The sequence below is a fragment of the Neoarius graeffei genome, chromosome 1, assembly GCF_027579695.1.
Source record: "Neoarius graeffei isolate fNeoGra1 chromosome 1, fNeoGra1.pri, whole genome shotgun sequence".
NCBI lineage: Eukaryota > Metazoa > Chordata > Actinopteri > Siluriformes > Ariidae > Neoarius > Neoarius graeffei.
This window is the reverse complement of record NC_083569.1, coordinates 100,298,930-100,314,226: the sequence shown is the minus strand read 5'-3', so window position 1 is coordinate 100,314,226 and position 15,297 is coordinate 100,298,930. Positions and strand designations below refer to the sequence as shown.

Sequence of the window (15,297 nt, the reverse complement as noted above, 5' to 3'; positions counted from 1 at the left end):
GTGTTGTGCAGTTAGCTGCCACAACAGAAGAGGGGATAAACCTGGATTAACGTTCCATAGGTTCCCGGCCGATCGACAGCGTCGCGAAAAGTGGATCGCGGCGATCAGGCGAGAGAATTGGCAGCCCACCGAACACACGCGTTTGTGTGGCGAACATTTTGTCTCAGGTAACTTTTCCAAAAGTTTAAAGATATCGTATATGAGATGAATGACAAATTATACATGTAGCCTAGCACCTAGCCTACACGTAAGCCCTATTAGGCGGTGTTCAGGCTACCTGGCACCTAGCCCCACTAGTCAGGCTATGATGGTTTTATCTTTATACATCCGTGGTTTTATATACGTGAGACGGGGACCGCTCGGCCTCATCAGTGGGGCTACCTGGCACCGGGCTTCTTACTAGTGTTTGGGCGGCTTACGTGTAGTCTAGGTTTAACATACATGGTGCCCTCAGGCAAGGCGGAGCCATGTTGTTGGGTGGGTTGTACTTTTTAGATGTAAATATGCAATGGACAAAACTAGAATTCGATACTAGACATATTAATTATTATGCATTTTTCTATATGATTAATTTAACTCTCTCTCAACCTGGACACTATTTTTCTAACTGCAATGAATTTACTTTTATTTGGTATCACGTTGAAGTCGACTGTTATGGAATTTTTTTGCCACAAAATGTTGTTGGAAATCTTTGCATATGTTGTCATGGCAACCATTCAAACAATGCATGCTGTGAAAAGGGAAAATACATATTTTTTGACAAATCTCTGACATGTTGGGCTAGCGGGAGTCACCATTGTTGTGACCGCCAAAATGGCGCCATCTACTTGTTGACATGGCAACGGTCACGTGGGTCGAAAACCTTTACAGGGTCGCAGGCAAGCTGGAGCCTATCCCAGCTGACTATGGGCGAAAGGCGGGGTACACCCTGGACAAGTCGCCAGGTCATCACAGGGCTGACACATAGACACAGACAACCATTCACACTCACATTCACACCTACGCTCAATTTAGAGTCACCAGTTAACCTAACCTGCATGTCTTTGGACTGTGGGGGAAACCGGAGCACCCGGAGGAAACCCACGCGGACACGGGGAGAACATGCAAACTCCGCACAGAAAGGCCCTCGCCGGCCACGGGGCTCGAACCCGGACCTTCTTGCTGTGAGGCGACAGTGCTAACCACTACACCACCGTGCCGCCCCTCAGGGATTTATATAATTTAAATTTGAATTTTGGGGATTTGGATTTAGGGCTCTGAATTAAAAAAAAAAAAAAAAAACTTCCTCAATGATTCTACAATATGAAGATCAGTAAGCAGTAATAAATGAAACAAAGTCAGTATTTGGTGAGTATTTGGCGCTGACACCATTAGTTATGAAATGTTTTGAGCGGCTCGTCCTACAGCACATTAAACACCATCTGCCAGCAGACCTAGATCCCTTGCAGTTTGCGTATAGGGCTAATCGCTCAACAGAAGATGCTATTTCTATGGCTCTCCACCTCACCTTGTCGCACCTTGAGGAGAGAAACTCATATGCCAGGCTACTCTTCATTGACTTCAGCTCTGCGTTTAATACTATCATCCCCCAACAGTTGGTGGAGAAGCTGAGGTCACTGGGGTTAGTTTCTGGCATATGTAATTGGGTTCTCAACTTCCTTTCGCAGAGACAGCAGAGAGTCAGGGTGGGCAGCTACATCTCAAAAACCATCAATATGAGCACAGGCTCCCCCCAAGGCTGTGTTTTGAGCCCCCTGTTGTTCAGCCTGCTCATCCATGACTGTGCTGCGCGTTCAGATACCAACCACATCATCAAGTTTGCCGATGACATGACCGTGGTAGGCCTGGTCAGAGGCAATGATGAGTCTGCATATAGGAAGGAGGTGGAGGAATTAACATCATGGTGCAGCTCACATAATCTACATTTGAATGTCAGTAAAACACGGGAGATGGTGATAGATTTCAGGAGGACGTCACATCACCACACACCTCTGATCATTGATGGTGTTGTGGTGGAAAGAGTTGAGAAGATGAGGTTTCTGGGTGTTTACCTGGCAGATGACCTGACCTTCTCAACCAACACCTCCGCCATCATTAAAAAGGCCCACCAGCGGCTCCATTCTCTCCGCCGTCTGAAAAAGGCTGGCCTTTCTACCAGGGCTTTGAACTGGTTCAAGGAACGAAAACAAAAACCAGGAACTTTTTCTATTTCACATGGAACAGAAACGAAACCAGAAACTTTATTATTTTTTATGTTCCGGAACAGAAACGCTTATTAAAAATAATGGTAGCCGGTTAATAGGGGATAGATTAGGGATAAAATTAGCTCATGTTTTAAGTCGTTCAAATTCTGTAAAGCTGCTTTGCGACAATGTTTATTGTTAAAAGCGCTATACAAATAAACTTGATTTTTTTTTTTTTTTAATACCGGTTTTTATTTCGTTCCTCAAAGTTTCCGTAGCCTACAAATAAAAAAGTCATTCTTCTCCTGCGCAAGTTTCTATGACCCGCTGGGGTTCACTTCCTGTGTGACGTTCGCTGACTGAATGGAGAGAGCGGGAGGGTGGACTACTATCACGTCTCCACATCTTAAATAAGAGGTAAATATTGCAGTCTATCGTTATTCGAAAACGTCAATTTCAAACACGATATCAATATATTTGTCCACGTTAATGAGAGGCTCGCGAACATTAAATGACGTTAACCTCTGTTAGCCTATCAATGCATAGGGCCTGACTAGCCTTTGGTAACACACTAAACGAATTCTCTTTCATTTTTGGCACTTTTTCTGTTTGTGTAGATGGGAAGACATACTGAGAATCCAAATCGCCAACATTTGAAATAATAATTGTTTTGAATTATTTCTTGTCTTATTTAATGAAGGTTGTAATAGAATTAGCCTACATTTGGCTTAAGCTGGATGAGACAGAGACATAATTTTATAGCCATTTGTTAAACAGCTGACAGGGAACGTAATTAACCGTTCCGGGAACGAAATTTTTTTGTTCTAACCGGTTCGGGAACGTCTATTTAATGGTGGAACCCAAAACCGGAAACGTTAAAATTCCGTTTCTGTTCGGAACGAACCAATAGGAAAAAAATTCTGGTTCAAAGCCCTGATTTTAACCCTATTTGTCCTTGTGTTTTTAATTGTTATTTATTGTGTATAACTTCTTTTAAGCTTAGATTACTTGTGACTTGTGTGTGGTATTGACCAAGTTAGGGGGACGTTATTTCACTCTTTTGTGTACTCTAGTGCATAAGGAATGACAATAAAATCTTGAATCTTGAATAAATGAAACAAAGTCAGTATTTGGTGTGAGACGACCCTTTGGTTTATAAGAATAATAGTAGTCTCAGGTCCAGTGAGTGCAGTTTTATGCGGAAATGAGCTGTAGGTTTTACTGAGCATCTTCCAGAACCAGCCGCAGTTCTTCTGGACACTTTGACTGTCACACTCGCGTCTTCATTTTGCACCAAAACCCAGCAGCGTTCATTATGTGTTTTGTCTGAAAAGTGTCTCTTACATCCAGTAACATTCTGCTTTCTTTACTGACATACAAACATTTAATTCTGTGCTGGAAAACTAATGTTTGGAAATCTATGATGTTTTTGTACTGAGTCGATAAAATAAAACTCGATAACAAACTGTGTACTAAAAATAGTGTGTCTAAGACCGTCACAACACAAATACTGTGCATAAAGTGGAAATGTTAGACTCCGTTGTGTCTGCTTTGACCTCTTCATTCACTCACAGTTCAATATTTTAATATCATAAACCTTTCTGATAAAATCAGATTATCCCCAGGTCTCACCTGAGAAAATTAACTTCTTGGTTTTTGCCGATTCGTGAAAATAAAATGTCTTCATAATGAATCAAGATTTTACTAATAAGTTACTCTCTCACACTATTTGTCAATTCACACAACTTTTAACTAAAATAAGGAAGTCAATCTAACCAGTAGGATTCCCTCAGCCTGCACACACACGATCCATTTCCCGGTGCTGAGAGTGAAAGGCTGGGCGAATCCGTCTCCAGGAACGGTGAGGAAGGCAGGAGAGCGGCTGGGAGGAAACAACACCTCTTTACTGTCTCCAGACCCTACAGAAGGAAAAAAGATCAATCGCGACAGGATAGTAAGTGTATACAGGATTAAAAATAGGTTTAAACATCTCACGTTCTGATCTGTAGTCCTGGATCGTTTCTTTATTTTACAAGAGTGCTCTAAGAGAACAATATCCCCCGCTGCTAATTAGGCCATAACTCTGGTAAAATGTGACTGAATTGAACGAAATTGCAATATCTGTATTAGTGACATATAACAAAGAATCCTGCCAAGTTTTGTGAAATTCCTCCAAAAATTGTGAGAGGGCTTGATTTCAGAAGGTGAGCACCTTTCCCGGGATGGATGGATGGACGGACATCGCCATGACATAATCACCCTTCGGGCCTTTCAGCCAGCGGGGGATAAAAATTGTAAGGGAAGTTGATTTCAGAAAGCAAGCACACTGATGATATTGCCAAAATACAAGTTTGTTAATAATCGAGGGCATAACTCTGGTAAAATTTGCCCAAATTAAACGAAATTTCAATGTGTATATAACTGTCATAAAACAAAGCCTTTTGCCAAGTTTGGTGAAATTCCTCCACAAATTGTAAGAGGAGTTGATTTCAGAAGAACGTACAGTACACCCTCATGAAATTGTCAAAGTACAAGTTATTTAATCAAGGCTCGAAACTCTGGGAAAATTTTCACAAACGAAATTAAATCGCAATCTGCGTATTACCGTCATATAACAAGGCCTTTTGCCAAGCTTTGAGAAATTCGTCCAAAAAATATGAGAGGAGTTGATGTCAGAAGGCGAGCACACCTTCATGAAATTGTCAAAGTACAAGGTTGTTAATCAAGAACTGTAACTCTGGGAAAATGTGGCCGAATTGAACAAAAGAACAATATGTGTACTACCGACATATAACGATGCTTTTTACCAAGTTTGGTGAAATTCCTCCAAAGATTGTGAGAGGAGTTGATTTCAGAAGGAAAACACACTCTCATGAAATTGTCAAAAGTATAATTTTGTTAATCAAGGGCTGTAACTCTGGGAAAATGCAACTAAATTGAGTAAAATTGCAATATGTGTGTTACCGACATATAACAAAGAATCCTGCCAAGTTTCGTGAAATTCCTCCAAAAATTGCGAGAGGAGTTAATTTCAGAAGGTGAGCACCCTTCCCGGGACGGACGGACGGATGGATGGACATCGCCACGACATATAATCCCCCTTCAGGCCTTTCGGCCAGCGGGGGATAAAAATACTGGATATAATTGTAACAATCAATGCTCCATAAATATTTCTACTTTTCAATGCCTAATAATGTTTGTGTGACACAAAAAAACCCTCATCATGCTCAGGCGTATTCATGATAACAGGTGTGTGGTCTGTTTTGTGCAAAATAGAATAAACTAAAGACTAAAAACAGCTCTTTATAGCGACTCGAGTTTTTATCTTTTATTTAGCTTCGCCTCAGAAATAATAATACAAACAAAAAGCAAATTTAGGTATAGAAACTAAAGTATAAAACTATTACAAAAAAGTGAGGCAGGGTAACCACAACAGTCCTAGACCAATTACTGTGGGCCCAACTATGAAAATAAAAAAACTGAAATTAGAATAATTTACTAGCCAAGAACGAGTTAATATGAATACAAAACCAAACATAATTTAAAATTAAGCTATATACTAAACAATTAGGCATGATAGCCACAACAGAGTTATTTAATGTCACTGCATTTCATAACTGTATTTCATTTCGTGAACTCTAAAATCAATAAAACCAGCGAGGTATATCGTTCAACAGTGTGTATATTACTTTAATAATTAAGCAGGGATGATAAAATTACACCGATTCACAGACTGATGAAGCAGACTGCATTTATTCCCTCGACTGCTGGAGTAAATTCAAATCATGAGCTCGTAATATAAGGATATACCTTTTTTTCATGCTTGCATTTTGCTATTCGGAGTTTAAGATATGAATAAATGGTGCCCATGTTAAGTAGCTAGAGTTCATAACTGCACTGTAAAAATCAGCATGCCATATAACTCATTATGTGTGAACCTGAACTGGCATTTTTTTTAAGTTACTAAAACACACACTCCTCCTTTAAGGAGATTTATACACACACAGTCTCTCTCTCTCTCTCTCTCTCTCTCTCTCTCTCTCTCTCTCTCTCTCTCACACACACACACACACACAAGCTGCTTGTTGTGTTTTAATCCTCTCTGTAAAAGCAGGAGATTATGCTGTTTAGAGTGCCGTGTTAATGCATGAAATCTGGTTTATATGGGTAATGTGTTCTGGTCTGAACACATCTGTGGGTGTTTCTCTCCCTCTGTACTTACTGGTCTGTAAGTACAGAGGGAGAGAAACAAACACACACACACACACACACACACACACACAAAATATCTAAATATCTAATAGAGCTATCTATATATCTATCAATATACGGTGTGCAGACAGACAGACAAGGATATAGTTGCATTTATACAGACAGACAGAGACAGACTAACAGACAGAGCTAGCCAGACAGACAAGGCTACAGAGTTGGATCTATATTTACACAGACAGACAGACAGATATATAGATAAGGATATAGAGTTGTATCTATGTTTACACAGATAGCTAGACAGACAGACAGACAGACAGACAGACAGACAGACAGACAGACAAGGATAGAGTTGTATCTATGTTTATACAGATGGCTAGACAGACAGACAGACAGACAGACAGATAGATAAGGATATAGAGTTGTACCTATGTTTACACAGACGGCCAGACAGAGACAGACAGACAAGGATATAGTTACATTTATACAGACAGACAGAGACAGACCAACAGACAAAGCTAGCCAGACAGACAAGGCTACAGAGTTGGATCTATATTTACACAGACAGACAGATATATAGATAAGGATATAGAGTTGTATCTATGTTTACAGATGGCTAGATAGACAGACAGACAGACAGACAGACAGACAGACAGACAGACAGACAGACAGACAAGGATAGAGTTGTATCTATGTTTACACAGATGGCTAGACAGACAGACAGACAGACAGACAGACAGACAGACAGACAAGGATAGAGTTGTATCTATGTTTACACAGATGGCTAGACAGACAGACAGACAGATAAGGATATAGAGTTGTACGGTACCTATGCTTACACAGACGGCCAGACAGAGACAGACAGACAGACAAGGATATAGTTACATTTATACAGACAGACAGAGCTAGCCAGACAGACAAGGCTACAGAGTTGGATCTATATTTACAGACAGACAGACAGACAGATAGATAGACAGACAGACAGACAAGGCTATAAAATTGTATCTATATTTTCACAGCTAGCCAGACAGACAAGGCTACAGAATTGGATCTATATTTACACAGACAGACAGACAGACAGACAGACAGACAGACAGACAGACAGACAGATAGATAGATAGATAGATAGATAGATAGATAGATAGATAGATAGATACAGTGGTGCTTGAAAGTTTGTGAACCCTTTAGAATTTTCTATATTTCTGCATAAATATGACCTAAAACATCATCAGATTTTCACACAAGTCCTAAAAGTAGATAAAGAGAACCCAGTTAAACAAATGAGACAAAAATATTCTACTTGGTCATTTATTTATTGAGGAAAATGATCCAATATTACATATCTGTGAGTGGCAAAAGTATGTGAACCTCTAGGATTAGCAGTAAATTTAAAGGTGAAATTAGAGTCAGGTGTTTTCAATCAATGGGATGACAATCAGGTGTGAGTGGGCACCCTGTTTTATTTAAAGAACAGGGATCTATCAAAGTCTGATCTTCACAACGCGTTTGTGAAAGTGTATTATGGCACGAACAAAGGAGATTTCTGAGGACCTCAGAAAAAGCGTTGTTGATGCTCATCAGGCTGGAAAAGGTTACAAAACCATCTCTAAAGAGTTTGGACTCCACCAATCCACCGTCAGACAGATTGTGTACAAATGGAGGAAATACAAGACCATTGTTACCCTCCCCAGGAGTGGTCGACCAGCAAAGATCACTCCAAGAGCAAGGTGTGTAATAGTCATCGAGGTCACAAAAGACCCCAGGGTAACTTCTAAGCAACTGAAGGCCTCTCTCACATTGGCTAATGTTAATGTTCATGAGTCCACCATCAGGAGAACACTGAACAACAATGGTGTGCATGGCAGGGTTGCAAGGAGAAAGCCACTGCTCTCCAAAAAGAACATTGCTGCTCATCTGCAGTTTGCAAAATATCATGTGGACAAGCCAGAAGGTTATTGGAAAAATGTTTTGTGGACGGATTAGACCAAAATAGAACTTTTTGGTTTAAATGAGAAGCGTTATGTTTGGAGAAAGGAAAACACTGCATTCCAGCATAAGAACCTTATCCCATCTGGGAAACATGGTGGTGTCAGTATCATGGTTTGGTCCTGTTTTACTGCATCTGGGCCAGGACGGCTTGCCATCATTGATGGAACAATGAATTCTGAATTATACCAGCGAATTCTAAAGGAAAATGTCAGGACATCTGTCCATGAAGTGAATCTCAAGAGAAGGTGGGTCATGCAGCAAGACAGCAACCCTAAGCACACAAGTTGTTCTACCAAAGAATGGTTAAAGAAGAATAAAGTTAATGTTTTGGAATGGCCAAGTCAAAGTCCTGACCTTAATCCAATCCAAATGTTGTGGAAGGACCTGAAGCGAGCAGTTCATGTGAGGAAACCCACCAACATCCCAGAGTTGAAGCTGTTCTGTATGGAGGAATGGGCTAAAATTCCTCCAAGCCGGTGTGCAGGACTGATCAACAGTTACCGCAAACGTTTAGTTGCAGTTATTGCTGCACAAGGGGGTCACACCAGATACTGAAAGCAAAGGTTCACATACTTTTGCCACTCACAGATATGTAATACTGGATCATTTTCCTCAATAAATAAATGACCAAGTATAATATTTTTGTCTCATTTGTTTAACTGGGTTCTCTTTATCTACTTTTAGGACTTGTGTGAAAATCTGATGATGTTTTAGGTCATATTTATGCAGAAATATAGAAAATTCTAAAGGGTTCACAAACTTTCAAGCACCACTGTAGATAGATAGATAGATAGATAGATAGATAGATAGATAGATAGATAGATAGATAGATAGATAGATAGATAGATAGATAGGCTATAAAATTGTATCTATATTTACACAGACAGACATATAGATAAGGATATAGAGCTGTATCTGTCTTTACACAGACAGACAGACAGACAGACAGACAGAGAGACAAGGATACAGAGTTACAGGCAGACAGAGACAAACAGACAGAGACAAACAGACAGACAGACAGAGATGGTCGAACAGACATACAAACATAAGACACATATTAACAGACACTAAGTTAGAGACAGAGACAAACAGACAGACAGACAGACAGACAGACAGACAGACAGAGTCTGTACCTGGTGTGCCCCGGGTGCGGGTGACGGTGACTCGGCCACTCACGTGGGCTCCATTAGGGTTAGCGTAGCGCAGCAGCATGAGGAAGTGAGGAGGGTGTGTCTCATTGGCATGCACACTCACACACACTTCACTCTGAAGGGAGAAAGTGAAACGTGGACACACACACACGAGCTGTGGGTCAGACGGGTCAGGTTATACACATCAGTGTTGAACTACAGCTCCACAGCGGGGACTCCGGAGCCACAGGCCACTCAGTGGGAACCTTTTTAAACTTCTCCTTAAATTTCCCCTCAGAAACAGCCTCCGATTTCCCAGCATTCAGTGCAGGACAAACAAGCTCAAGCTGCAAGCAAAGCATCAGCATGACCGAGGAAGCAGGAAGGAGCGAGAACCATGCCATCAGTGTATCCGAGCACAGAACTGACTGCTTTATGAGAGAGTTATGTGAATGAAGCAGGCATGAACAACAATAATATATCTGACAACTAACTCAGCATTATTTCTACAGTGCTGTCGAATCCTCCATTCTGATTGGACGGAAGGATCAAGAGTTACTAATGGCTCTGGGTTAGGAATCAAAAGGTCGGGGGGTTCGAGCCGCAGCCCCGCCAAACTGACACTGTTGGGTCCTTGAACAAGGCCCTGAACCCTCTCTGAACTCTGACCCCAAATTCCAAACAAGCTGGGATATGTGAAGAAAACAATTTCTCTGTGCTGTAGTACGTGTGACAAATAAAGGCTCATTATTATTATCATTATTATCATTATTATTATAAGTTCCAGCTACAAGCTGGAATTTAAGAATACAGTTAATTCATTAATTAATTAACCAACTAACTCATTGTACGTCACTCTGGATAAAAGCGTCTGATAAATGCCGCAAAGATAAATTGACCGATTGATCGATCAATCAATTAATTGACCAATTAATCAATCAATCAATTAAGTAATTGGTCAATCAGTCGAGCACTCAAATTAATTTATTTATCCTTATGGCATTTAATCAATCAATCAATCAATTGATTAATTAATTGATTAATATTTTATTGACTGGCTTGATAAGAGTTAATTAACTAATGAATTAATTTACTAACTAACTAGTTGTATGTTGCTCTGGGGAAGAGCATCTGCTAAATGCCACAAAGATATACTGATTGATCATCGATCCATCAATTAATCAAGCAAGTAAATAACTGAATGATTGCTTGCTTGATTGATTGGTCAATCGATCAAGCAATCAATTAATTTATTTATTTATTTATCCTCACGGTGTTTCATTAATTAATTAATTAATTATTTTTATTGATTGGCTTGGTAATAGTTACTTAACTAATGAATTAATTTATTAACTAACTTGTTGTACGTCACTCTAGGTAAGAGCATCTGCTCAATGCCATGAGGACTAACTAACTAACTGACTGATTGATTTATGTACTTGTGATTAATAATAATTAATGCACTTGTGGCCGTTTCTATAGTAACACCATACACATTGAGTTGTATGGCAGACACTCTACATTAGCCAATTAAAAATTATGTGTTAAAAAGTGATATGTTGAAGTTTATTTAACATTAACGGAAGGAGTCTCCAGTGTCAGTGCTGAAGCTGTAACTTTAATATTTTGGACAGTGGAGTTTCTTCTTTTCCGTAATCTCAGTAATGTGACAAATTGCGTTATTTTTTTCTTATTAATGTCCAGAGAGTTGTTTATGTTTATAGCTGCTATAACATAAGTGATAACGCTTAAAGAATAATTTTGTTTGTTAGTGAATACAGTAGATGATAAAGGATCTTCTGAGGAGAGGAATATAGAAGAAAGAAAGAAAGAAAGAAAGAAAGAAAGAAAGAAAGAAAGAAAGAAAGAAAGAAAGAAAGAAAGAAAGAACAGTCATGATGATGATGATGGTGGTCAATCTGCTCATCACTTACAGCTGCAGTGAGAGTATAAGCTCGATCCCGCCACCAGTAAGACTCTCCCACGCACGGGCGTGTGCAGGCCAGCGGTCACGTAGCGCATTACGACAGTAAAGGGACCAGGGGAGGTGACAACGACATACACCATCACCTCTGGCTGAGAAGAGAGACAGGGTTAGAGCTCATTACTGCACACGGCATGTTTCACTGCATTACAGCTGGTTACAAGCTCCGCGGTGAAGACGGATCTCGTCTCAGAGAAGAACCGCTCTGCTGATGATGAGTAAACATGATTAGATCCAGATTAAAAAAGAAAGTTTACTGGAACTAAAAGTAAGAGGCTCATTCCTCAGAAAATAACTGCAGTCAAGCAGGCGTGGAGGAGTATCTGTTAAAGACTGATTAAAAACGTTACGGAAAAATCAACCAGAACTTAAAATGCACAGTGTGCAGAACAGCAGCATGTATAAAATATTACAGTTACACAGTAAATATTACAGTTATACAGTACTGTTTTTTATTTAAATAAGAGCAGTATTAACGAATGATGAATATTTTATTAATTTCTACATTCATGTAATGCGAGGGGCAAAGAAAAATCTTTTTTCCTGTGAAATGAATTTATACAGGAACATGCTTCAAGGTGATAGATAGATAGATAGATAGATAGATAGACAGACAGACAGACAGACAGACAGACAGACAGACAGACAGATAGATAGATAGATAGATAGATAGATAGATAGATAGATAGATAGATAGATAGATAGATAGAAGGGAGAAAGGGTCAAAGTAAGAAAGGAAGGATGGGAGGAAGAAAGAGAGAGGAAGGAAGGATGGAACAGAGAGATAAACAGGAAGGAAAGAGGAAAGGAATTAACTGTAGAAAGATGTAAGAATGGGTAAAAGAAAGAAAGAAAGAAAGAAAGAAAGAAAGAAAGAAAGAAAGAAAGAAAGAAAGAAAGAAAGAAAGAAAGAAAGAAAGAGGGAAGGGAGAAAGGGTGGAAGTAAGAAAGGAAGGATGGGAGGAAGAAAGAGAGGAAGGATGGGGAGAGAGAGGGAGGGAGAGAGAGGAGGGGAAAAAGGAAAGGAATGAACTGTAGAAAGATGTAAGGATGGGTGAAAGGAATAAATAAATAAATAAATAAATAGGGAAGGGAGAAAGGGTGGAAGCAAGAAAGGAAGGATGAGAGAGAGAGAAGGAATTCTGGAAAGATGTAAGGATGAAAGGATAAATAAATAAATAAATAAATAAGGAGGGAAGGGAGAAAGGGCGGAAGTAGGAAAGGAAGGATGGGAGGAAGAAAGAGACAGGAAGGAGAGAGAGAGAGAGAAATGTAAGGAAGTAAAGGAAGAAAGTGTGAAATGAGGAAAAAAATAAACAGGAAGGGAAGGGAGAAAGGGTGGAAGGAAGAAACGAGGGATGGGAGGAAGAAAGACAGAGGAAGGAAGGATGGGGAGAGAGAGAGAGAGAGAGAGGAAGTAATGAAGCAAAGGAAGGAAATGTATAAAGATGTCAAGATGCAAGGAAGGAAGGGTGAAAGGATAGATAGATAGATAGATAGATAGATAGATAGATAGATAGATAGATAGATAGATAGATAGATAGATAGATAGATAGATAGATAGATAGTAATGAAGAAAGTGTGAAATGAGGAAAAAAGTAAATACAGAGGGAAGGGAGAAAGGGTGAAAGTAAGAAAGGAAAGATGGGAGGAACAAAGAGAGGAAGGAAGGATGGAACAGAGAGAGAAAGGGGAAGGAATTCTGGAAAGATGCAAGGATGAAAGGAAGAAAGAGTGAAAGGATAGATAGATAGATAGATAGATAGATAGATAGATAGATAGATAGATAGATAGATAGATAGATAGATAGAAGGGAGAAAGGGTCAAAGTAAGAAAGGAAGGATGGGAGGAAGAAAGAGAGAGGAAGGAAGGATGGAACAGAGAGATAAACAGGAAGGAAAGAGGAAAGGAATTAACTGTAGAAAGATGTAAGAATGGGTAAAAGAAAGAAAGAAAGAAAGAAAGAAAGAAAGAAAGAAAGAAAGAAAGAAAGAAAGAAAGAAAGAAAGAAAGAAAGAAAGAGGGAAGGGAGAAAGGGTGGAAGTAAGAAAGGAAGGATGGGAGGAAGAAAGAGAGGAAGGATGGGGAGAGAGAGGGAGGGAGAGAGAGGAGGGGAAAAAGGAAAGGAATGAACTGTAGAAAGATGTAAGGATGGGTGAAAGGAATAAATAAATAAATAAATAAATAAATAGGGAAGGGAGAAAGGGTGGAAGCAAGAAAGGAAGGATGGGAGGAAGAAAGAGAGGAAGGATGGGGAGAGAGAGGGAGGGAGAGAGAGAGGAGGGGAAAAAGGAAAGCAATGAACTGTAGAAAGATGTAAGGATGGGTGAAAGGAATAAATAAATAAATAAATAAATAAATAGGGAAGGGAGAAAGGGTGGAAGCAAGAAAGGAAGGATGAGAGAGAGAGAAGGAATTCTGGAAAGATGTAAGGATGAAAGGATAAATAAATAAATAAGGAGGGAAGGGGAAAAGGGCGGAAGTAGGAAAGGAAGGATGGGAGGAAGAAAGAGACAGGAAGGAGAGAGAGAAATGTAAGGAAATAAAGGAAGAAAGTGTGAAATGAGGAAAAAAATAAACAGGAAGGGAAGGGAGAAAGGGTGGAAGGAAGAAACAAGGGATGGGAGGAAGAAAGACAGAGGAAGGAAGGATGGGGAGAGAGAGAGAGAGAGGAAGTAATGAAGCAAAGGAAGGAAATGTATAAAGATGTCAAGATGCAAGGAAGGAAGGGTGAAAGGATAGATAGATAGATAGATAGATAGATAGATAGATAGATAGATAGATAGATAGATAGATAGATAGATAGTAATGAAGAAAGTGTGAAATGAGGAAAAAAGTAAATACAGAGGGAAGGGAGAAAGGGTGAAAGTAAGAAAGGAAAGATGGGAGGAACAAAGAGAGGAAGGAAGGATGGAACAGAGAGAGAAAGGGGAAGGAATTCTGGAAAGATGCAAGGATGAAAGGAAGAAAGAGTGAAAGGATAGATAGATAGATAGATAGATAGATAGATAGATAGATAGATAGATAGATAGATAGATAGATAGAAGGGAGAAAGGGTCAAAGTAAGAAAGGAAGGATGGGAGGAAGAAAGAGAGAGGAAGGAAGGATGGAACAGAGAGATAAACAGGAAGGAAAGAGGAAAGGAATTAACTGTAGAAAGATGTAAGGATGAGTAAAAGAAAGAAAGAAAGAAAGAAAGAAAGAAAGAAAGAAAGAAAGAAAGAAAGAAAGAAAGAAAGAAAGAATAAATAAATAAGGAGGGAAGGGAGAAAGGGTGGAAGTAAGAAAGGAAGGATGGGAGGAAGAAAGAGAGGAAGGATGGGGAGAGAGAGGGAGGGAGAGAGAGGAGGGGAAAAAGGAAAGGAATGAACTGTAGAAAGATGTAAGGATGGGTGAAAGGAATAAATAAATAAATAGGGAAGGGAGAAAGGGTGGAAGCAAGAAAGGAAGGATGAGAGAGAGAAGGAATTCTGGAAAGATGTAAGGATGAAAGGATAAATAAATAAATAAATAAATAAATAAATAAGGAGGGAAGGGAGAAAGGGCGGAAGTAGGAAAGGAAGGATGGGAGGAAGAAAGAGACAGGAAGGAGAGAGAGAGAGAGAGAGAGAGAGAGAGAGAGAGAGAGAGAGAAATGTAAGGAAGTAAAGGAAGAAAGTGTGAAATGAGGAAAAAAATAAACAGGAAGGGAAGGGAGAAAGGGTGGAAGGAAGAAACGAGGGATGGGAGGAAGAAAGACAGAGGAAGGAAGGATGGGGAGAGAGAGAGAGAGAAAGGAGGGAAAAAGGAAAGGAAGGAACTA

At 39.7% G+C, this 15,297-nt stretch overlaps 1 protein-coding gene across 2 annotated transcripts in view; it reads right to left on the bottom strand.

Annotated features, from left to right (window-relative positions):
* The window catches only part of LOC132877029 (laminin subunit alpha-3-like), a 335,048-nt gene that overhangs the window by 187,228 nt on the left and 132,523 nt on the right, over window positions 1-15,297 (bottom strand). For both annotated transcript variants that reach the window (XM_060913563.1, XM_060913572.1), the window contains exons 22-23: window positions 9,515-9,647; window positions 3,960-4,102 (exon numbers count right to left, since the gene is read on the bottom strand). In XM_060913563.1, coding sequence (XP_060769546.1) covers window positions 3,960-4,102; window positions 9,515-9,647 — 276 coding nt within the window. The remainder of the gene's footprint in view (window positions 1-3,959; window positions 4,103-9,514; window positions 9,648-15,297) is intronic.